This window comes from Styela clava, chromosome 1 (assembly GCF_964204865.1).
Source record: "Styela clava chromosome 1, kaStyClav1.hap1.2, whole genome shotgun sequence".
Classification (NCBI taxonomy): Eukaryota; Metazoa; Chordata; class Ascidiacea; order Stolidobranchia; family Styelidae; genus Styela; species Styela clava.
The window spans coordinates 18,077,922-18,103,832 of NC_135250.1; the positions used below are offsets into that span (position 1 = coordinate 18,077,922).

General features: G+C 46.7%; 1 protein-coding gene across 1 annotated transcript; it reads right to left on the reverse strand.

Annotated features, from left to right (window-relative positions):
• Window positions 1-7,778: 7,778 nt before the first annotated feature.
• Window positions 7,779-8,111, reverse strand: LOC144427241 (uncharacterized). Its single transcript, XM_078116117.1, has one exon. The coding sequence runs from the start codon at window positions 8,109-8,111 to the stop codon at window positions 7,779-7,781; it is 333 nt and encodes a 110-aa protein (XP_077972243.1).
• Between the last annotated feature and the right edge of the window lie 17,800 nt (window positions 8,112-25,911).

Sequence of the window (25,911 nt, forward strand, 5' to 3'; positions counted from 1 at the left end):
GTGTAGAAATAGAATATAACAGATTATAAAAAATATATGATGAAAAAAAAAATAAAGTAAATCCAAGAAAATTACTATAAAATATAGTTTTCCAGATATTGTGTTGTATAGGATAAAAATACACACCAGATATATGCTTTTAGGAACAACAAACAAGAACCATGAAAGCAATGGAACGTCGAAATAATAGAATTAAATTCATTCCACAATTCCATTCACAGACATAATGTATCACAATGATTTTACTGCTGAGTTATTTTATTAAAGCTGCCTGGTTTCATCTCCTGATAATATGGAAGAATTGCGCTCACTGAGCACTACCTCATTGTTATATAGTCGGCTCATAGTCAGATGGGCAAACACACACCACTTGGTTCGGTTCTAAAGTTATCAGGTGATTATGAACAAGTTGTAATTTATATGACAGTGATAAATGCAAAACAACCTAACAAAATAAGGATATTTATCGCACACCACAGATACCATCAAGTGCAGGGCCAACTCCCGGTATCAGGAGCAGCTTGGTGTGACTTTGCAGTCCGCACAAAAAATGATATTGCAATCTCCAGCGTCACACCGGACATGGCACGCATGCGAAGCATCCTCCATAAAGTAACATAATTTTATCACCAATGGATTGTAAAATATTCTGCATGAAGTCCCAAGTCTTCAATATTAATTTTGCTTCTTTATTCATCATTTTTACAGTTAGCAAATATGACACCAATGCTGGAAGAAGTATGTGTTTTCTCATTTTGAATTACGTTAAAAGTGTTGCCTGATTCTAAATCCTGTTAATTTTCTCGTGCCCTTTCATTATTATTTCTTTTTGTAGTAGGTAGCCGCGTACTTTTTGAAATCTATTTTAATTTAAGTTATGCTCGACTTCCAGTTTTCTCTGCATTTTGTTTGTATGTTGACTTTTTGTGTTGTTTTATGCCAGAGAACCATAATAAAATGATGATGATGCTTGCTTACATTTTTCTGCTGTCATTTTCATCAGAAGCACTTGAGGTAGTTTCAACTAAAGAGTCTGGGGGCAGATCTGGTTGGATCCCTGATAATCCTTTCTCACTTCGCATGTCTCTGTATCAAATGAACTATCTGGTGACAGATCCTGTTAAATTAGTATTCAAAGTTAAATTATGGCATAAGTAATCCTTACCTCACAATTTGATGGTGCTTTTTTGTTGGGCGACAAGAATGTGATATAGGGTCGGGCTATTCATCAGTTGGTCCATCGCCTCCATGAAAATGCATGATGGAACGCATTGCTTGTATGAAAATTTATTTCATATGAGTATTAACATATTGAATATAAAATGGGTATCAAAAACAATATTTATGTTGGCCTACCTCGGTACACACATAGGTGATTTTTCCTAGATTGAATTGACTGTGAGGCCTGTTGCATTCCATTATCCACTATATTGCTTTTTGGCGGTCAATATGTGGCTTCGGAAAAGGCACAGATCTTACTCCATTTGAATGGTTGGGGTACCGTACAGGTTGTCAGACCGGCAAATACCGGTACCATACCTGTAGGCGGTATGCGCAACGTTTACACATAGTTAGTCTACCAAAAAGATTCACTAATAGATTCTGTTTAATAAAAATGCAACATCGTATCGAAGGCGAATTCTTCCGTACTGACATACGGTAGGCTACCGGTACCCTTGATTGCATCAGCATGATTGGTTGACCTGTACGGTACTTGTAAGGTGCCTGCAACGGGAAAGAGAGAGAGTTTATTATTTTTGTCAACCAAATAAAAATAAATTTTAGTATAATAAATTAAACAGCATTTATTTTGGTATAGACTGGGAGATGTCGATACGACCAAAGGTCATCAAAGTCAGCCACCACCCATTCCAGCCAAATAATTATCGAGAAAAATAAATATAAAGTAATCGTCGACTAGTTAGCTACCAAATATTTAAATGAAGTATACTCTCACTATAAAAAAATAATTTAAAAATTAAGAGGTTCCAGAAAAAATAGGTGAATTGTAGAAAATATTCAAAATAGGGGGCTCCCGAAGTATGCGAACCAAGATGGCGGACATCGGAATGTAATATGTGTGCTAGGTTGGGTTAGGCCATAATTTTAGGTATAAATACTACGGGAGGCTCTTGGCTAGTCTTCGAACTGATAATAGGACTAAAATAAGAGAAATTGGAAAAAAATTATCGCCCAACCCTAACCTGTTACGTTCCGATGTCCGCCATCTTGGTTCGCATACTTCGGGAGCACCCAAAAAAGGTTTGAAAATTGAAATATTGTAAGCAAACAGTGGCTATGTGACAATTATATGATGGGCAGTTACATATTTTTATCATTATTGATTATTGTAACTACCGGTATACTCTAGTAATTCTTAACCAAAAAATTTAGGTAACTTTTCTTAAATTTCACGTAGGAAGCCAATCTAATAAATTCAGGAATTTGATTCCAAATTTTTGGACCAGTGAACTTGATTGATTTTCGAGAGAATTTTGTGTCAGCTCTTGGAATAAAATATCAATTTTTTGAAGAGGATCGTGTATTATACGAATATTGGCTACTACAATCGGTGAAATATGACGCAAACGATTCAGGTAAACTCCCTGAGGAGAATTTATGCATAATTTTCTCTATTTCATAGTGAAATAAGTCATTCTGTTTCAAAATATTCAATTTTTTGTGTAGTGGACTAAGTCTAGTTCGCAACGGCACATTATATATATTCCTGACAGCGCGGTTTTGGAGAACACAAATTGGCTTTAAATAAGTTTTTGATGCCGAACCCCATAAGACAATACCATATTGAATTGAAGAATGAAAAATTGCAAAATAAACAGTTCGTAAAACACTTAATGGCACATAATTTTTGAGCCTGATTAAAATACCAACAGCCCTTGAGAGCTTTGCCATGTCACACCATGGTCAATAAAAATACCAAGATACTTAACAGAGGTACACACTGATAAACGAGTTCCACTAAGAAATAATTCAACATTACCAAAGTTTTTATTTTCTTTGATTCCAGGGCTTAGAATAAGAACTTTAGATTTATTTGGATTAACAGATATCTTATTACACGACATCCAGTTTTGAATATGCTGGAGTTCTAAATTCATGACATTCTCCAAAAGCGCCAGAGTTTTGGAAGAAGCTGTCACACTGGTGTCATCAGCGAAAAGTCGCAGAAAAGATTTTGAGACATTTACTATGTCATTAATGAAAGTTAAAAACAAAGTTGGACCAAGGACAGAACCTAGTGGAACGCCACATAGTATGGGAGCAGGACTTGAATTTGAGGCATCAATGCTGGCGAATTTAAATCTATTACTTAGATATGACATAAAAAGATTATTGGCCACACCGCGGTCCGCGTATGCCATAATGATTCAATTTTGCAAGTAGTATCTTGTGGTCTACAGTATCGAAAGCTTTTTTCAAATCTAAGAATACACTGCAGCCAAAATACTTCTTGGACATAATTTCATGATAATTTGACAAAATATCCAAAATGGAATATGTGGTGCAATAATCATCTCTAAACCCAATTTGACTACTGGTAATGATAGAGAATCTATCAAGATAGTTTTTTAATCTTACATGAACTAATTTTTCAAAAATTATTGACAAACAGGATAGTATTGATATAGGCCTGTAAATGGATACTGAGCTTTTGCTGCCAGATTTATATACTGGTACAATACGAGCAATTTTTAGACATTCAAGAAAAATACCAAAATTAAGACTATGATTAAAGAAAACATTGAGGATCTGAGATATTATTTCATCTAGCATTTTAATTAGATAGACAGGTACACGATCATGGCCTTCTGCTTTTCCATTTTTCAGTGAATTAACCACAAGTTTTATTTCTTGAACCGTGGACGGTTTTTGGAACATTGAGGATTGGTGCCGTTTGCCCATATATTTCAAGTATCCTGAGTCATCTGCCATAAACGTGGAGGCTAACCTAGGCCCAATTTAAGAAAAATAATGATTGAAAATACCAGTTATTTTATCAGGGTCATTTGATTATATACCTGTAGAGTCATCAATTATTTCTCTGAAAACTTGACATTTTGAATTCAAATTAACAATCAATTTTATATTATTCCACGTTTTTTTTGCATCGTTTTTGTTTTGTAAAAAAGATTTTGAAAAGAACAATTTTTTGGCCGCATATTTGATATGGCATAACTTGTTAGCATATGTTTTGTATTGCCTTCTTTCAAAAATAGAACCTTTCAAATACAATGATTTATGCATTCTATCTCTTGTTTTGATGGACTTCAATATACCGGTAGAAATCCAGGGTTTTCTTTGCAAACGCAATTCTTTCCTAGACATTTCCTTCAAAGGTGCATGCTTTTCTATGATAAATTTCAAGTCTTGGACAAACTTACTAAAAACATTATTAAAATTATTCTTTGTAATATTCTTTAGAGCATAGTTAGGGAAACAATTTTCTGCACCACTTATAAACAGATCAACATTAAAATTCGACATATCACGTTTTAATTTTTTACGATTTGGACAGTCTGATGTTTTATGAGAAATTTGGCAGAGAACAGGAAAATGATCTGTGAGATCATTTTGTAGCACAATTGGTTGTAATGCGACGTCTTCTAAATTAGTATAAATGTGATCCAAGAGAGTGGAAGAGCCAGGAGTCACTCTAGTTGGATGCGTTATCAAGGGAACCGTGGAGTGAGATTTGAGCATGCTGATATAATTTACAATATATTTAGACTGAGATAAGAGATTCACATTCATATCTCTCACGATGAAAATTTTTTTTTATCATGAGACAACTTATACAGTGAATCACTAAGATTGTCTAGGAAAGAATTGGTGTTAGAGTTAGGGTGGTGATAAATGACACCAATAACAAGTGAGGAATGCTGGCTAATTTTCAAAGGTATTTCCACCCACAACTCTTCACACCCAGCATCCATTAAATTATATACCTCAATCACTTTAGGACAAAGTCCATTCACTATATATAACCCCACACCCCCAGTTTTTTTGATGGACTATGTAAAAAAGTATATCCTTCGATAGAAATATTTTTTATAGGATCTTGTTGTAATTTAGTTTCAGAAAGACAGATAAGATAACAGAAGGATATGGGTTAATATCATGTAGCAACGTCACTAAATCCTCGTTTTTTTGTATGGATCTAATGTTGAAATGTATGAGCAAGAAAGGCATATGTTTACTATATTGTGGCATGAATTTAGATACAGACAATTTATCCATGTTCAAAGTGCAACAATCCTGAATATTTTCAAAATCAAATTCAGAGAGCTCAAGTTTTGGTAGATTAGTACTGACTTCTTGTGGGACCCTATGCTCAAGGCTACATTGGTATACATCAAATGGAAGAATAGATTTAACACAAGGAAAGCAGTATTAATTAAGCTCAGTATTTGTCAATGTTTCAAATGCAGCAATGTCCATTGAGGAACATTTGAAATTTACCCACTGATCACATATATCACAACAAATTGCTGCTTGGTCCCATTGGCAAGGTTGCCTACAAACTGAGCAAGGATAGGATGACATTTTAAAAAATAATAAACTATTTATATCATCCTATCTTATATCAGTTACTTTAGTTTTTCAAGGTCACTCATGGACTTGATTGCAAATTCACCTCATACTTGTTTTCCCTTTTCACAGTGCGTGCAGCGTAGAACAAATCTTTTCGTTGTTTAGTAAATGCTCATTGATGTACAGGTTAGTCATTTTAGGAATTCCAAAATCTCGAATATCTGCAATTTTTTTCTTAGCTACAAGAAACTCATTCCTTTTGTCGTGAGCAGTGAACCTCACAAGTATTGGAGGTATTTTCCTGGTTTGTGAAGGTAACCTATGCGAGATGGAAATATCTTGCTTTCCTACCTTGATGCCCAATAACTTCCCGATTTTAACAATAGTTTCATCTGTATTTTCCCTACCATCATGAGGAACCGGAACATCGTGGAACTCTAGATTTTCAGTGCGATTGTATTGATTCAATTCCTCAATATCATACTCATTGATGTTCATCCTTTCAACAAGAGTACCGGACAGTTTCTGCAGAGAAACTATTTGTGCCTTCATGTTGATGACCATTTCTTCAAGCCATTCTACTTTTTTCTTATTCTCTTCAAACTTCTCATTAATCATATCTTGGCTAACTTGTATTCCATCTACAGTTCTTGCCAAGACCTGAGTTTTATCGAAAATTTCATCCAGACGAGTTCCAAGTTTCCCCACATCGCATTTCATTGACTTTACGTCACAGCACACAATTTCGGTGCTTGCCACGACCTTGTCCAGTCTCTCCGTCACTATTTGAAAATTACTAGAAAATGATTTCTTGGCTTGGCTTGAAAAACTTCTCCCAGAAATGAGGTCTTCAATCGTTTCATTCACAATGGCTTTTAGAGACAACTTTAGATTTTTTGTTATCTTTGACTCCATCTGCTCCATTTTTGCCAGTAACTGTTCCATCATTTCGTTTTCTACATTCGCTTTAGAAGTCATTTTTTACCAATTTCATAAATGAGTTAAGTTAACTTAATGCAGTACAGCAGTAATGAACTTTAAGTCTTAATCAAAACAGCAATAATGTACAGCCTTTTAGTACAGATATATAGATTTCGTGAACGTGATTTGCAACAAGTAACATACAGTATTACTATTACAGCTTTCTAATTCTCGCAGCCCTGTGAGAAAAACAAAAAGCGAAAGCAAGGGACAAAGATCTGCCTAAAACGCCAGCAACCTGTGCGGAACGCGTCTGAAGTTGTCTGAGCGACTTTTCAGCGAAGAATGATTGTTTACATCTGCTCGCTTGTGATTGGTTGAAAATACGGATGTTTTAATGTCGGGGAAAGGTCCAAAGGACTCATGGAATACGAAAACAATTGAAGAAACACAGCAGCTAGAACGAAGATTAAGATATATGTGATTACAGTCAAGTTTCCGTACTCCTGAAGTATGCGTACCAAGAAATGAAGACACCGGAACGTAGTATGTGTACCACGTTAGGGTTAGGCCATAATTTTATTCCAATTTTCCTTATTTTAGTTCTATTACTAGTTCAGGAACTAACCAAGTGAGTTTTGTAGTATTTGTACCTAAAAGTATGGCCTAACCTGGTACTATGTTCCGTTGTCCGTCATCTTGGTAAACGTATTTCTGGAGTACCCAAGTTTTTTTTCTCAATAATCCGTAGAAATACAAATTATTATTTTTACTAATGTGATTAAACACTAAATATCGAGTTATGTTAATAGTGGTATTGGTGTTTTTTAAGGCTTTGAGAGTGGTTCTTAACTGGGGTAAAAAGCAATTTAGGTTCTATCACGTGGACATTGCTGCATATTTCTTTTTCTTTGCTGCTTTTTAATCAACTGGAGCACCGATGGATTCCCAGCCCCGCGACCTGCAAAATATGCATCTTTTAAATTGAAAATCTTTTGCCGATTCATTCAATATTTAGGGTGAGGACCTACGTGCATAGCTGCAGATTTTGAAGGGGGGTTCTGAAATTTTTAATTGACAAGTTGTATCAAAACACCTAGCAGGTCTGATCGGAAGCCGACAAATGTTAGTTTATAATAGTCCCGATGGTATAACTCTAAAAGTGTTTCAAACCACAAAAATATATATGTATGATATAGTAAAACAATATAAAAGACTTTTATTTTACACTTAAAGGGGGGTCCTCAATTGGAAGTGGATCATTATTCAAATCAATTGTTTTTACAATACTAGCATGATCACATTCAGGAATGCAACTTTAAACCAGCTTTGACATATAGAAAAGTACTATTTTTAATTTGCAACTTAGCTTCATTAACAGTTTCGAGAGATTGCAAACCATCATTCACATGAAAAGTATCCCTCACAAAATCAGCTGCTTCTGTCCCAAATTCCTTTTCACCATCATCTCCAGCCAATTTCAATCCATACATTGCAACACCTGGGCTACTACGAGCACCAAATGGATGCCGAGTCATTCCATATTCAGTTAATTCTGATTCGGTGTTACCAATATTCCACCAAAAGAATCTGAACGAATCTCTGTCTTGTTCTCGTACAACAAACTGACGAAACATATCCTTCTCCCATTACATCAATTTCCTCTTTCTGAAATCGGCATTAAATTCCTGTCATTTCCATGTCATACTCATAAGATCTGCTCCAGTGAGCAAAAGATCATTTATGCATTCTTCTTCATATAGAGCACTTAAATCAGAAACAACTCAGATGATAAAAAACAACAGTATGTGGTACATAATTAACTTTTCCATCATCAACATATTCAAGTCTATTATCCGGAACCTTTTAGCAAAATTTTTCAACATATTTACTTTTGTGCTACCGATCGAGCGCCTCCTACATATTAGTCGAGACAACGGCTCGCTCATTAGCATCGTCTTTGTACTTTAACATTTTTTGGCTCTGCCGCTCTCGACACCGATGCGACGCTTCTGTCGCGACGCTGCACTCTTTCGCTCGCCTGACTTAGGCGCAAGTCGTTCAAAGATACCATCCTCGTTGAGGTCACCTTAGGACACCTGCGTTACACCTTGACAGGTGTACCGCCCCAGTCGAACTCAAACTCAATGCATGTATTAGCTTCAGATATACCACAGTTATCCACTTCGCTTACGAGACTTAATAAACCAAGGCTTATTTAAAGAGCCATTTGCAGTTTCGCTTTAAGAGTACTCGTACTTGCAATTGCATGGCTTCCATCCTCGCTGAGCTCACCTTAGGACACCTGCGTTACAACTTGACAGGTGTACCGCCCCAGTCAAACTCAAACTCAATGCATGTATTAGCGCTAGATTCACCACAGTTATCCACTTCGCTTACGAGACTTAATAAACCAAGGCTGATATAAAAAGAGCTCACCTTAGGACACCTGCGTTACACCTTGACAGATGTACCGCCCCAGTCAAACTCACTCTTTGAGACAAGCATATCACTACTGGCAGGACAACCAAATAGCTGCGACAGCTGCGCTCGGCCCCCTCAGGCAGCCTGACGCGCTCCTTTGCTCTACCCGAGGTTTCCATCCTCGCTGAGCTCACCTTAGGACATCTGCGTTACACCTTGACAGATGTACCGCCCCAGTCAAACTCAAATTCAATGCATGTATCGCTCCACTTCCGGCGACAGCTGCGCTCGGCCCCCTCAGTCAGCGTGGCGCTTCTCTTTGCTCTATATGAGTTTCCATCCTCGCTGAGCTCATCTTAGGACACCTGCGTTACACCTTGACAGATGTACCGCCCCAGTCAAACTTAAACTTATTGCATGTATACATAACAATGCGACCGTTCTGCTAGCCCAAAAAGTGCTCAAGCCAGACGCTCGATTGAGCGCCTCCTACATATTTGTCGAGACAACGGCTCGCTCATTAGCATCGTCTTTGTACTTTAAACATTTTTTTGGCTCTGCCGCTCTCGACACCGATGCGACGCTTCTGTCGCGACGCTGCACTCTCTCGCTCGCCTGACTTAGGCGCAAGTCGTTCAAAAATACCATCCTCGTTGAGGTCACCTTAGGACACATGCGTTACACCTTGACAGGTGTACCGCCCCAGTCAAACTCAAACTCAATGCATGTATTAGCGCTAGATTTACCACAGTTATCCACTTCGCTTACGAGACTTAATAAACAAAGGCTGATATAGAAAGAGCTCACCTTAGGGGACACCTGCGTTACACCTTGACAGATGTATCGCCCAAGTCAAACTCACTCTTTGAGACAAGCATATCACTAATGGCAGGACCACCAAATAGCTGCGACAGCTGCGCTCGGCCCCCTCAGGCAGCCTGGCGCACTCCTTTGCTCTACCCGTGGTTTCCATCCTCGCTGAGCTCACCTTAGGACACCTGCGTTACACCTTGACAGATGTACCGCCCCAGTCGGCCCCCTCAGGCAGCGTTGCTCTACCCGAGGTTTCCATCCTCGCTGAGCTCACCTTAGGACATGTACCGCCCCAGTCAAACTCACTCTTTGAGACAAGCATATCACTACTGGCAGGACAACCAAATAACTGCGACAGCTGCGTTCGGCCCCCTTAGGCAGTCTGGCGCGCTCCTTTGCTCTATCTGAGGTTTCCATCTTCGCTGAGCTCACCTTAGGACACCTGCGTTACACCTTGACAGATGTACCGCCTCAGTCAAACTTAAACTTATTGCATGTACACATAACAATGCGACCGTTCTGCTAGCCCAAAAAGTGCTCGAGCCAGACGCTCGATTGAGCGCCTCCTACATATTTGTCGAGACAACGGCTCGCTCATTAGCATCGTCTTTGTACTTTGACATTTTTTTGGCTCTGCCGCTCTCGACACCGAGGCGCCGTTTGTGTCGCGACGCTGCACTCTCTCGCCCGCCTGAATGAGGCGCAATTCGTTCATAAATACCATCCTCGTTGAGGTCAACTTAGGACACCTGCGTTACACCTTGACAGGTGTACCGCCCCAGTCAAACTCAATGCATGAATTAGCTCCAGATTTACCACAGTTATCCACTTCGCTTACGAGACTTAATCCCTTCTACAGCCGGAACGCCCATATGGGTGTACTTTTAAAAAAATTGTAAAATTTATGTACTTATAGAGTATATCGCTCTTAGCTGTTTATCGACGTAATGAGAGAAGCGATAAAACCTTCCAGCCGTGACGCAAAGTGCGAATCCTATAAATATCCTGGATTTCAAAATCACCTGTCAGACGTCTGAAAAATGTGACTCCCTTCAGACAGGAAATACTCCTTTATAACGACTTATTATTGTTTTAGCATGTATTTTCAGTCATACTAACTATCCCTGACCATCCCTGGCGCTGTGTTGTTTTGATAAATATGATTTCGAATGCTCCATAGTTGGCAGAGGTATGGAGATTTTTTGTATGTAAAAAAAACGTAAAATTAATGGTAATTTTAACGCGTAAATGCGCGTATGAGATTGGTTACGCCGTTCTACGCGCATTTCCGTCGAAAAAATTTAATTTTTTTGCATTGGGGGTGGTCTGTGCAGTAATAATAAGAGCTGTGACGTCATCAGTATCGGTAATTTGACCTTGAACTTGACAATACTGTAAATACAATTGTGAATTTCAGAGTGATAACCATTTATGCTATAATAGTCGTTTTGGTATTGTTATGTTAGGAAAAACTTGACGAAAACGTTGAAGAAAAAATTAATTAATTAGGAATTAATTATTAACCCTCTACTGTACACAGAATATCTCAAAGTCCAATTTTTTTTTTAGAAATTTTTGAAATTTTTTTGCAAAAATTTTTTTCGAGGGGTGTGTTTTAAAGATATATTGCTGAATAGAACTCTAGCAGACGCTTTTAAAAACCCATGAATAAAGCTTTAGGGATTAATGGTTGACATAAAAAAATAAGTTTAAAAATACCCATAAAATGGGCAGGGCTTGAGGCTTAAAAAGGGATAAACCAAGGCTGATTTAAAGAGCCATTTGCAGTTTCGCTTTACGAGTACTCGTACTTGCAATTGCATGACTTTATCTGTGAGACAAGCATATCACTAATGGCAGGACAACAAAATAGCTGCGACAGCGGCGCTCGGCCCCTCAGGCAGCCTGGCGCGCTCCTTTGCTCTACCCGAGGTTTCCATCTTCGCTGAGCTCACCTTAGGACACCTGCGTTACACCTTGACAGATGTACCGCCCCAGTCAAACTCACTCTTTGAGACAAGCATATCACTACTGGCAGGACAACCAAATAGCTGCGACAGCTGCGCTCGGCCCTCTCAGGCAGCCTGGCGCGCTCCTTTGCTCTACCCGAGGTTTCCATCCTCGCTGAGCTCACATTAGGACACCTGCGTTACACCTTGACAGATGTACCGCCCCAGACAAACGCAAACTCAATGCATGTATTGCTCCACTTCTGGCGACAGCTGCGCTCGACCCCCTCAGTCAGCGTGGCGCTTCTCTTTGCTCTATCTGAGGTTTCCATACTCGCTGAGCTCACCTTAGGACACCTGCGTTACACCTTGACACATGTACCGCCCCAGTCAAACTTAAACTTATTGCATGTATACTTAACAATGCGACCGTTCTGATAGCCCAAAAAGTGCTCAAGCCAGACGCTCGATTGAGCGCCTCCTACATATTTGTCGAGACAACGGCTCGCTCATTAGCATCGTCTTTGTACTTTAACATTTTTTTGGCTCTGCCGCACTCGACACCGAGGCGCCGCTTGTGTCGCGACGCTGCACTCTCTCGCCCGCCTGAATTAGGCGCAATTCGTTCATAAATACCCGCTCGCTCATTAGCATCGTCTTCGTACTTTAACATTTTTTGGCTCTGCCGCTCTCGACACGGAGGCGACGCTTCTGTCGCGACGCTGCACTCTCTCGACCGCTGAACTTAGGCGCAAGTCGTTCAAAGATACCATCCTCGTTGAGGTCACCTTAGGACACCTGCGTTACACCTTGACAGATGTACCGCCCCAGTCAAACTCATTCTTTGAGACAAGCATATCCATACTGGCAGGACAACCAAATAGCTGCGACAGCTGCGCTCGGCCCTCTCAGGCAGCCTGGCGCGCTCCTTTGCTCTACCCGAGGTTTCCATCCTCGCTGAGCTCAGCTTAGGACACCTGCGTTACACCTTGACAGATGTACAGCCCCAGTCAAACGCAAACTCAATGCATGTATCGCTCCACTTCCGGCGACAGCTGCGCTCGACCCCCTCAGTCAGCGTGGCGCTTCTCTTTGCTCTATCTGAGGTCTCCATCCTCGTTGAGGTCACCTTAGGACACCTGCGTTACACCTTGACAGATGTACCGCCCCAGTCAAACTCTCTCTTTGAGACAAGCATATCACTACTGGCAGGACAACCAAATAACTGCGACAGCTGCGCTCGGCCCCCTCAGGCAGCCTGGGGCGCTCCTTTGCTCTACCCGAGGTTTCCATCCTCGCTGAGCTCACCTTAGGACACCTGCGTTACACCTTGACAGATGTACCGCCCCAGTCAAACTCACTCTTTGAGACAAGCATATCACTACTGGCAGGACAACCAAATAGCTGCGACAGCTGCGCTCGGCCCCCTCAGCCAGCCTGGCGCGCTCCTTTGCTCTACACGAGGTTTCCATCCTCGCTGAGCTCACCTTAGGACACCTGCGTTACACCTTGACAGATGTAACGCCCCAGTTAAACTCACTCTTTGAGACAAGCATACCACTACTGGCAGGACAACCAAATAGCTGCGACAGCTGCGCTCGGCCCCCTCAGGCAGCCTGGCGCGCTCCTTTGCTCTACCCGAGGTTTCCATCCTTGCTGAGCTCACCTTAGGACACCTGCGTTACACCTTGACAGATGTACCGCCCCAGTCAAACTCACTCTTTGAGACAAGCATATCACTACTGGCAGGACAACCAAATAGCTGTGACAGCTGCGCTCGGCCCCCTCAGGCAGCCTGGCGCGCTCCTTTGCTCTACCCGAGGTTTCCAACCTCGCTGAGCTCACCTTAGGACACCTGCGTTACACCTTGTCAGATGTACCGCCCCAGTCAAACTTAAACTTATTGCATGTATACATAACAATGCGACCTTTCTGCTAGCCCAAAAAGTGCTCAAGCCAGACGCTCGATCGAGCTCCTCGTACATATTAGTCGAGACAACGGCTCGCTCATTAGCATCGTCTTTGTACTATAACATTGTACGATACCATCCTCGTTGAGGTCACCTTAGGACACCTGCGTTACACCTTGAAAGATGTACCGCCCCAGTCAAACTCACTCTTTGAGACGAGCATATCACTACTGGCAGGACAACCAAATAGCTGCGACAGCTGCGCTCGACCCCCTTCAGGCAGCCTGGCGCGCTCCTTTGATCTACCCGAGGTTTTCATCCTTGCTGAGCTCACCTTAGGACACCTGCGTTACACCTTGACAGATGTTCCGCCCCAATCAAACTGACTCTTTGAGACAAGCATATCACTACTGGCAGGAGAACCAAATAGCTGCGACAGCTGCGCTCGGCCCCCTCAGGCAGCCTGGTGCACTCTTTTGCTCTACCCGAGGTTTCCATCCTTGCTGAGCTCACCTTAGGACACCTGCGTTACACCTTGACAGATGTACCGCCCCAGTCAAACTCACTCTTTGAGACAAGCATATCACTACTGGCAGGACAACCAAATAGCTGTGACAGCTGCGCTCGGCCCCCTCAGGCAGCCTGGCGCGCTCCTTTGCTCTACCCGAGGTTTCCAACCTCGCTGAGCTCACCTTAGGACACCTGCGTTACACCTTGTCAGATGTACCGCCCCAGTCAAACTTAAACTTATTGCATGTATACATAACAATGCGACCTTTCTGCTAGCCCAAAAAGTGCTCAAGCCAGACGCTCGATCGAGCTCCTCGTACATATTAGTCGAGACAACGGCTCGCTCATTAGCATCGTCTTTGTACTATAACATTGTACGATATCATCCTCGTTGAGGTCACCTTAGGACACCTGCGTTACACCTTGAAAGATGTACCGCCCCAGTCAAACCCACTCTTTGAGACAAGCATATCACTACTGGCAGGACAACCAAATAGCTGCGACAGCTGCGCTCGACCCCCTCAGGCAGCCTGGCGCGCTCCTTTGATCTACCCGAGGTTTTCATCCTTGCTGAGCTCACCTTAGGACACCTGCGTTACACCTTGACAGATGTTCCGCCCCAATCAAACTGACTCTTTGAGACAAGCATATCACTACTGGCAGGAGAACCAAATAGCTGCGACAGCTGCGCTCGGCCCCCTCAGGCAGCCTGGTGCACTCTTTTGCTCTACCCGAGGTTTCCATACTTGCTGAGCTCACCTTAGGACACCTGCGTTACACCTTAACAGATGTACCGCCCCAGTCAAACTCACTCTTTGAGACAAGCATATCACTACTGGCAGGACAACCAATTAGCTGCGACAGCTGCGCTCGGCCCCCTCAGGCAGCGTGGCGCTTCTCTTTGCTCTATCCGAGGTTTCCATCCTCGCTGAGCTCACCTTAGGACACCTGCATTACAATTTGACAGATGTACCGCCCCAGTCAAACTCAATGCATGTATCGCTCCATTTCGCGGCGACAGCTGCGCTCGGCCCCCTCAGGCAGCCTGGCGCGCTCTTTTGCTCTACCCGAGGTTTCCATCCTCGTTGAGGTCATCTTACGACACCTGCGTTACACCTTGACAGATGTACCGCCCCAGTCAAACTCACTCTTTGAGACAAGCATATCACTACTGGCACGACAACCAAATAACTGCGACAGCTGCGCTCGGCCACCTCAGGCAGCCTGGCGGGCTCCTCTGCTCTACCCGAGGTTTCCATCCTCGCTGAGCTCACCTTAGGACAAATGCGTTACACCTTGACAGATGTAACGCTCCAGTTAAACTCACTCTTTGAGACAAGCATATCACTACTGGCAGGACAATCAAATAGCTGCGACAGCTGCGCTCGGCCCCCTCAGGCAGCCTGGCGCGCTCCTTTGCTCTACCCGGAGTTTCCATCGTCGCTGAGCTCACCTTAGGACACCTGCGTTACACCTTGACAGATGTACCGCCCCAGTCAAACTCACTCTTTGAGACAAGCATATCACTAATGGCAGGACAACCAAATAGCTGCGACAGCTGCGCTCGGCCCCCTCAGGCAGCCTGGCGCGCTCCTTTGCTTTACCCGAGGTTTCCATCCTCGCTGAGCTCTCCTTAGGACACCTGCGTTACACCTTGACAGATGTACCGCCCCAGTCAAACTCACTCTTTGAGACAAGCATATCACTACTGGCAGGACAACCAAATAGCTGTGACAGCTGCGCGCGGCCCCCTCAGGCAGCCTGGCGCGCTCCTTTGCTCTACCCGAGGTTTCCAACCTCGCTGAGCTCAGCTTAGGACACCTGCGTTACACCTTGTCAGATGTACCGCCCCAGTCAAACTTAAACTTATTGCATGTATACATTACAATGCGACCGTTCTGCTAGCCCAAAAAGTGCTCAAGCCAGACGCTCGATCGAGCGCCTCATACATATTAGTCGAGACAACGGCTCGCTCATTAGCATCGTCTTTGTACTTTAACATTTTTTGGCTCTGCCGCTCTCGACACCGATGCGACGCTTCTGTCGCGACGCTGCACTCTCTCGCTCGCCTGACTTAGGCGCAAGTCGTTCAAAGATACCATCCTCGTTGAGGTTACCATTGGACACCTGCGTTACACCTTGACAGATGTACCGCCCCAGTCGAACTCAAACTCAATGCATGTATTAGCTCCAGATTTACCACAGTTATCCACTTCGCTTACGAGACTTAATAAACCAAGGCTGATTTAAATAGTCATTTGCAGTTTCGCTTTAAGAGTACTCGTACTAGCAATTGCATGGCTTCCATCCTCGCTGAGCTCACCTTAGGACACCTGCGTTACAACTTGACAGGTGTACCGCCCCACTCAAACTCAATGCATGTATTAGCGCTAGATTTACCACAGTTATCCACTTCGCTTACGAGACTTAATAAACCAAGGCTGATTTAAAAAGAGCTCACCTTAGGACACCTGCGTTACACCTTGACAGATGTACCGCCCAAGTCAAACTCACTCTTTGAGACAAGCATATCACTACTGGCGGGACAACCAAATAGCTGCGACAGCTGCGCTCGGCCCCCTCAGGCAGCCTGGCGCACTCCTTTGCTCTACCCGAGGTTTCCATCCTCGCTGAGCTCACCTTAGGACACCTGCGTTACACCTTGACAGATGTACCGCCTCAGTCAAACTCAATCTTTGAGACAAGCATATCACTACTGGCAGGAAAACCAAATAGCTGTGCTCGGCCCCCTCAGGCAGCGTGGCGCTTCTCTTTGCTCTATCCGAGGTTTCCATCCTCGCTGAGCTCACCTTAGGACAACTGCATTACACCTTGACAGATGTACCGCCCAAGTCAAACTCAATCTCAAGGCATGTATCGCCCCTAAGGCAGCCTGGCGCGCTCATTTGCTCTATCCGAGGTTTCCATTCTCGCTGAGCTCACCTTAGGACACCTGCGTTACACCTTGACAGATGTACCGCCCCAGTCAAACTTAAACTTATTGCATGTATACATAACAATGCGACCGTTCTGCTAGCACAAAAAGTGCTAAAGCCAGACGCTCGATCGAGCGCCTCCTACATATTAGTCGAGACAACGGCTCGCTAATTAGCATCGTCTTTGTACTATAACATTTTTTTGGCTCTGCCGCTCTCGACACCAATGCGACGCTTCTGTCGCGACGCTGCACTCTCTCGCTCGCCTGACTTAGGCGCAAGTCGTTCAAAGATACCATCCTCGTTGAGGTCACCTTAGGACACCTGCGTTACACCTTGACAGATGTACCGCCCCAGTCAAACTCACTCTTTGAGACAAGCATATCACTACTGGCAGGACAACCAAATAACTGCGACAGCTGTGCTCGGCCCCCTCAGGCAGCCTGGCGCGCTCCTTTGCTCTACCCGAGGTTTCCATCCTCGCTGAGCTCACCTTAGGACACCTGCGTTACACCTTGACAGATGTACCGCCCCAGTCAAACTCACTCTTTGAGACAATCATATCACTACTGGCAGGACAACCAAATAGCTGCGACAGCTGCGCTCGGCCCCCTCAGGCAGCCTGGCGCGCTCCTTTGCTCTACCCGAGGTTTCCATCCTCGCTGAGCTCACCTTAGGACACATGCGTTACACCTTGAAAGATGTACCGCCCCAGTCAAACTCGCTCTTTGAGACAAGCATATCACTACTGGCAGGACAACCAAATAGCTGCGACAGCTGCGCTCGGCCCCCTCAGGCAGCCTGGCGCGCTCCTTTGCCCTACCCGAGGTTTCCATCCTCGCTGAGCTAACCTTAGGACACCTGCGTTACACCTTGACAGATGTACCGCCCCAGTCAAACTTAAACTTATTGCATGTATACATAACAATGCGACCGTTCTGCTAGCACAAAAAGTGCTCAAGCCAGACGCTCGATCGAGCGCCTCCTACATATTAGTCGAGACAACGACTCGCTCATTAGCATCGTCTTTGTACTTTAAACATTTTTTGGCCCTGCCGCTCTCGACACCGATGCGACGCTTCTGTCGCGACGCTGCACTCTTTCGCTCGCCTGACTTAGGCGCAAGTCGTTCAAAGATACCATCCTTGTTGAGGTCACCGTAGGACACCTGCGTTACACCTTGACAGGTGTACCGCCCCAGTCGAACTCAAACTCAATGCATGTATTAGTTCCCGATTTACCACAGTTATCCACTTCGCTTACGAGACTCAATAAACCAAGGCTGATTTAAAGAGCCATTTGCAGTTTCGCTTTAAGAATACTCGTACTTGCAATTGCATGGATTCCATATTCGCTGAGCTCACCTTAGGACACCTGCGTTACAACTTGACAGGTGTACCGCCCCATTCAAACCCAAACTCAATGCATGTATTAGCGCTAGATTTACCACAGTTATCCACTTCGCTTACGAGACCTAATAAACCAAGGCTGATTAAAAAAGAGCTCACCTTAGGACACCTGCGTTACACCTTGACAGATGTACCGCCCAAGTCAAACTCACTCTTTGAGACAAGCATATCACTACTTGCGGGACAACCAAATAGCTGCGACAGCTGCGCTCGGCCCCCTCAGGCAGCCGGGCGCACTCCTTTGCTCTACCCGAGGTTTCCATCCTCGCTGAGCTCACCTTAGGACACCTGCGTTACACCTTGACAGATGTACCGCCCCAGTCAAACTCACTCTTTGAGACAAGCATATCACTACTGGCAGGACAACCAAATAGCTGCGACAGCTGCGCTCGGCCCCCTCAGGCAGCGTGGCGCTTCTCTTTGCTCTATCCGAGGTTTCCATCCTCGCTGAGCTCACCTTAGGACACCTGCATTACACCTTGACAGATGTACCGCCCTAGTCAAATTCAAACTCAAGGCATGTATCGCCCCTCAAGCAGCCTGGCGCGCTCTTTTGCTCTACCCGAGGTTTCCATTCTCGCTGAGCTCACCTTAGGACACCTGCGTTACACCTTGACAGATGTACCGCCCCAGTCAAACTTAAACTTATTGCATGTATACAAAACAATGCGACCGTTCTGCTAGCCTAAAGGTGCTCAAGCCAGACGCTCGATCGAGCGCCTCCTACATATTAGTCAAGACAACGGCTCGCTCATTAGCATCGTCTTTGTACTATAACATTTTTTTGGCTCTGCCGCTCTCGACACCAATGCGACGCTTCTGTCGCGACGCTGCACTCTCTCGCTCGCCTGACTTAGGCGCAAGTCGTTCAAAGATACCATCCTCGTTGAGGTCAACTTACGACACCTGCGTTACACCTTGACAGATGTACCGCCCCAGTCAAACTCACTCTTTGAGACAAGCATATCACTACTGGCAGGACAACCAAATAACTGCGACAGCTGCGCTCGGCCCCCTCAGGCAGCCTGGCGCGCTCCTTTGCTCTACCCGAGGTTTCCATCCTCGCTGAGCTCACCTTAGGACACCTGCGTTACACCTTGACAGATGTACCGCCCCAGTCAAACTCACTCTTTGAGACAAGCATATCACTACTGGCCGGACAACCAAATAGCTGCGACAGCTGCGCTCGGCCCCCTCAGGCAGCCTGGCGCGCTCCTTTGCTCTACCCGAGGTTTCCATCCTCGCTGAGCTCACCTTAGGACACCTGCGTTACACCTTGAAAGATGTGCCGCCCCAGTCAAACTCACTCTCTGAGACAAGCATATCACTACTGGCAGGACAACCAAATAGCTGCGACAGCTGCGCTCGGCCCCCTCAGGCAGCCTGGCGCGCTCCTTTGCTCTACCCGAGGTTTCCATCCTCGCTGAGCTCACCTTAGGACACCTGCGTTACACCTTGACAGATGTACCGCCCCAGTCAAACTTAAACTTATTGCATGTATACATAACAATGCGACCGTTCTGCTAGCCCAAAAAGTGCTCAAGCCAGATGCTCGATCGAGCGCCTCCTACATATTAGTCGAGACAACGACTCGCTCATTAGCATCGTCTTTGTACTTTAACATTTTTTGGCCCTGCCGCTCTCGACACCGATGCGACGCTTCTGTCGCGACGCTGCACTCTCTCGCTCGTCAGGCGCAAGTCGTTCAAAGATACCATCCTCGTTGAGGTCACCTTAGGACACCTGCGTTACACCTTGACAGGTGTACCGCCCCAGTCGAACTCAAACTCAATGCATGTATTAGCTCCAGATTTACCACAGTTATCCACTTCGCTTACGAGACTCAATAAACCAAGTCTGATTTAAAGAGCCATTTGCAGTTTCGCATTAAGAATACTCGTACTTGATATTGCATGGCTTCCATCCTCGCTGAGCTCACCTTGGGACACCTGCGTTACAACTTGACAGGTGTACCGCCCCAGTCAAACTCAAACTCAATGCATGTATTAGCGCTAGATTTACCACAGTTATCCACTTCGCTTACGAGACTTAATAAACCAAGGCTGATTTAAAAAGAGCTCACCTTAGGACACCTGCGTTACACCTTGACAGATGTACCGCCCCAGTCAAACTCACTTTTTGAGACAAGCATATCACTACTGGCAGGACAACCAAATAGCTGCGACAGCTGCGCTCGGCCCCCTCAGGCAGCCTGGCGCACTCCTTTGCTCTACCCGAGGTTTCCATCCTCGCTGAGCTCACCTTAGGACAGCTGCGTTACACCTTGACAGATGTACCGCCCCAGTCAAACTCACTCTTTGAGACAAGCATATCACTACTGGCAGGACAACCAATTAGCTGCGACAGCTGCGCTCGGCCCCCTCAGGCAGCGTGGCGCTTCTCTTTGCTCTATCCGAGGTTTCCATCCTCGCTGAGCTCACCTTAGGACACCTGCATTACACATTGACAGATGTACCGCCCCAGTCAAACTCAAACTCAATGCATGTATCGCTCCATTTCGCGGCGACAGCTGCGCTCGGCCCCCTCAGGCAGCCTGGCGCGCTCTTATGCTCTACCCGAGGTTTCCATCCTCGCTGAGCTCACCTTAGGACACCTGCGTTACACCTTGACAGATGTACCGCCCCAGTCAAACTTAAACTTATTGCATGTATACATAACAATGCCACCGTTCTGCTAGCCCAAAAAGTGCTCCGCCCCGCCCCAGTCAAACTCATTCTTTGAGACAAGCATATCTCTACTGGCAGGACAACCAATTAGCTGCGACAGCTGCGCTCGGCCCCCTCAGGCAGCGTGGCGCTTCTCTTTGCTCTATCCGAGGTTTCCATCCTCGCTGAGCTCACCTTAACACAACTGCGTTACACCTTGACAGATGTACCACCCCAGTCAAACTTAAACTTATTGCATGTATACATAACAATGCGACCGTTCTGCTAGCCCAAAAAGTGCTCAAACCAGACGCTCAATCGAGCGCCTCCTACATATTAGTCGAGACAACGGCTCGCTCATTAGCATCGCGTTTGTACTTTAACTTTTTTCTGCTCGACTTCTCTAGAAGCCGATTCCGGCGACACGGCACTCTTACGCCCGCCGCCGAGGGAGTGTGCGCCCCATCCCGCCCCGCACCGCACGCCGCTCTTGGCTCATTATAGTTAACTCTGTCTTACGCTCGTACAGGCCTTACTTAGGGTTAGGTTAGTATGCTTGCACGTGCCGTCACTTAACTCTTTTCGGCACGGCCTCTCTCGACACCGATGCCGGCGACGCAGCCTTCTTTTGCCCGCCGCCGAGGGAGTGTGCACCCCATCCCGCCCCGATTGCCATGCACCGCACGCCGCTTTTGGCTCGTTCGAGTTAACTCTGTCTTTTGCTCTTACAGGCCTTACCTAGGGTTAGGTTAGTGTGCTTGCACGTGCCGTCACTTAACTCTTTTCGGCACAGCACTCTCTTTGAGACAAGCATATCACTACTGGCAGGACAACCAATTAGCTGCGACAGCTGCGCTCGGCCCCCTCAGGCAGCGTGGCGCTTCTCTTTGCTCTATCCGAGGTTTCCATCCTCGCTGAGCTCACCTTAGGACACCTGCATTACACATTGACAGATGTACCGCCCCAGTCAAACTCAAACTCAATGCATGTATCGCTCCATTTCGCGGCGACAGCTGCGCTCGGCCCCCTCAGGCAGCCTGGCGCGCTCTTATGCTCTACCCGAGGTTTCCATCCTCGCTGAGCTCACCTTAGGACACCTGCGTTACACCGTGACAGATGTACCGCCCCAGTCAAACTTAAACTTATTGCATGTATACATAACAATGCCACCGTTCTGCTAGCCCAAAAAGTGCTCCGCCCCGCCCCAGTCAAACTCATTCTTTGAGACAAGCATATCACTACTGGCAGGACAACCAATTAGCTGCGACAGCTGCGCTCGGCCCCCTCAGGCAGCGTGGCGCTTCTCTTTGCTCTATCCGAGGTTTCCATCCTCGCTGAGCTCTCCTTAAGACAACTGCGTTACACCTTGACAGATGTACCACCCCAGTCAAACTTAAACTTATTGCATGTATACATAACAATGCGACCGTTCTGCTAGCCCAAAAAGTGCTCAAACCAGACGCTCAATCGAGCGCCTCCTACATATTAGTCGAGACAACGGCTCGCTCATTAGCATCGCTTTTGTACTTTAACTTTTTTCTGCTCGACTTCTCTAGAAGCCGATTCCGGCGACACGGCACTCTTACGCCCGCCGCCGAAGGAGTGTGCGCCCCATCCCGCCCCGCACCGCACGCCGCTCTTGGCTCATTATAGTTAACTCTGTCTTACGCTCGTACAGGCCTTACCTAGGGTTAGGTTAGTATGCTTGCACGTGCCGTCACTTAACTCTTTTCGGCACGGCCTCTCTCGACACCGATGCCGGCGACGCAGCCTTCTTTTGCCCGCCGCCGAGGGAGTGTGCGCCCCATCCCGCCCCGACTGCCCCGCACCGCACGCCGCTCTTGGCTCATTCGAGTTAACTCTGTTTTTTGCTCTTACAGGCCTTACCTAGGGTTAGGTTAGTGTGCTTGCACGTGCCGTCACTTAACTCTTTTCGGCACGGCCTCTCTCGACGCCGATGCCGGCGACGCAGCACTCTTTCGCCCGCCGCCGAGGGAGTGTGCGCCCCATCCCGCCCCGACTGCCCCGCATCGCACGCCGCTCTTGGCTCATTCGAGTTAGCTCTGTCTTTCGCTCTTACAGGCCTTACCTAGGGTTAGGTTTGTTTGCTTGCACGTGCCGTCACTTAACTCTTTTCGGCACGGCCTCTCTCGACGCCGATGCCGGCGACGCAGCACTCTTTCGCCCGCCGCCGAGGGAGTGTGCGCCCAATCCCGCCCTGACTCTCCCGCACCGCACGCCGCTATTGGCTCATTGAGTTAACTCTGTCTTTCTCTCTTACAGGCCTTACCCAGGGTTAGGTTTGTATGCTTGCACGTGCCGTCGCTTAATTAACTCTTTCGGCACGGCCTCTCTCGTCGCCGATGCCGGCGACGCAGCACTCTTTTGCCTGCCGCCGAGGGAGTGTGCGCCCCATCCCGCCCCGACTGCCCCGCACCGCACGCAGCTCTTGGCTTATTCGAGTTAACTCTGTCTTTCGCTCTTACAGGCCTTACCTAGGGTTTGGTTAGTATGCTTGCACATGCCGTCACTTAACTCTTTTCGGCAAGGCCTCTCTCGACGCCGATGCCGGCGACGCAGCACTCTTTTGCCCGCCGCCGAGGGAGTGTGCGCCCCATCCCGCCCCGACTGCCCCGCACCGCACGCAACTCTTGGCTAATTCGAGTTAACTCTGTCTTTCGCTCTTACAGGCCTTACCTAGGGTTTGGTTAGTATGCTTGCACGTGCTGTCACTTAACTCTTTTCGGCATGGCCTCTCTCGACGCCGATGTCGGCGACGCAGCACTCTTTCGCCCGCCACCGAGGGAGTGTGCGCCCCATCCCGCCCCGACTGCCCCGCACCGCACGTCGCTCTCGGCTCATTCGAATTAACTCTGTCTTTCGCTCTTACAGTCCTCACCTAGGGTTAGGATAGTGTGGTTGCGAAATGACACGTGGGCTTCGTCGCGGATGAGTGAGTAACGACTAATCACGTGTCAGCAATCGGCGCGAGACCAGCCAAGCGAGCGAGCGGAATTAACGTGGAAGATTTCGAAACGGGGCGCGAGCCAATGGAGGGCGGCGACGCCCCCTTGTCGTGTTGCGAAATGACACGTGGGCTTCGTCGCGGATGAGTGAGTAACGGCCAATCACGTGGAAGATTTCAAATCGGGGCACTAGGCAATGGGTGGCGGCCACTCCCTCCTTTCGGATTGCGAAATGACACGTCGGCCCCGCTCGGCGTGGTGAAGATAAGTCCGACACCACGATGACGCCGCCGACGTGCCCCGCCCGGCTCGGTAAAAAAAAAATAGGACAAGTCTGGCGCGGAAAAAAAAAAGACAAGACCACGGTTGGGCAAGTCGAAAAAAAGCAAGTCCCAAAAGGACAAATCGTAGATCTGGAGGATGATTTTCAACACATCGCAGTGAGAAACTGCTCTAGTGGGTACGACACCCCGATCTTTAACTAGGTCGTCTGCAAATGATTTTGCACAACGCCTTCGCGCAGGCTGCTCGCCTCGACTTAGGCGCAAGTCGACATCGAAGGATCAAAAAGCAACGTCGCTATCGCTCCACTTCGCGGCGACAGCTGCGCTCGGCCCCCTCAGGCAGCGTGGAGCTTCTCTTTGTTCTATCCGAGGTTTCCATCCTCGCTGAGCTCACCTCAGGACACCTGCATTACACCTTGACAGATGTACCGCCCCAGTCAAACTCAATGCATGTATCGTTCCCCTTCGCGGCGACAGCTGCGCTCGGCCCCCTCAGGCAGCCTGGCGCGCTCTTTTGCTCTACCCGAGGTTTCCATCCTCGCTGAGCTCACCTTAGGACACCTGCGTTACACCTTGACAGATGTACCGCCCCAGTTAAACTCACTCTTTGAGACAAGCATATCACTACTGGCAGGACAACCAAATAGCTACGACAGCTGCGCTCGGCCCCCTCAGGCAGCGTGGCGCTTCTCTTTGTTCTATCCGAGGTTTCCATCCTCGCTGAGCTCACCTTAGGACACCTGCGTTACACCTTGACAGATGTACCGCCCCAGTCAAACTCACTCTTTGAGACAAGCATATCACTACTGGCAGGACAACCAAATAGCTGCGACAGCTGCGCTCGGCCCCCTCAGGCAGCCTGGCGCGCTCCTTTGCTCTACCCGAGGTTTTCATCCTTGCTGAGCTCACCTTAGGACACCTGCGTTACACCTTGACAGATGTACCGCCCCAGTCAAACTCACTCTTTGAGACGAGCATATCACTACTGGCAGGAGAATTAAATAGCTGCGACACCTGTGCTCGGCCCCCTCAGGCAGCCTGGCGAGCTCCTTTGCTCTACACGAGGTTTCCATCCTCGCTGAGCTCACCTTAGGACACCTGCGTTACACCTTGACAGATGTACCGCCCCAGTTAAACTCACTCTTTGAGACAAGCATATCACTACTGGCAGGACAACCAAATAGCTGCGACAGCTGCGCTCGGCCCCCTCAGGCAGCGTGGCGCTTCTCATTGCTCTACCCGAGGTTTCCATCCTCGCTGAGCTCACCTTAGGACACCTGCGTTACACCTTGACAGATGTACCGCCCCAGTCAAACTTAAACTTATTGCATGTATACATAACAATGCGACCGTTCTGCTAGCCCAAAAAGTGCTCAAGCCAGACGCTCGATCGAGCGCCTCCTACATATTAGCCGAGACAACGGCTCGCTCATTAACATCGTCTTTGTACTTTAACATTTTTTGGCTGTGCCGCTCTCGACACCGATGCGACGCTTCTGTCGCGACGCTGCACTCTCTCGCTCGCCTGACATAGGCGCAAGTCGTTCAAAGATACCATCCTCGTTGAGGT

What these genes read in the sequence shown, in the direction of transcription:
- LOC144427241 (XM_078116117.1), bottom strand. Translation starts at nt 8,111, where the DNA reads ATGTTTCGTCAGTTTGTTGTACGAGAACAAGACAGAGATTCGTTCAGA.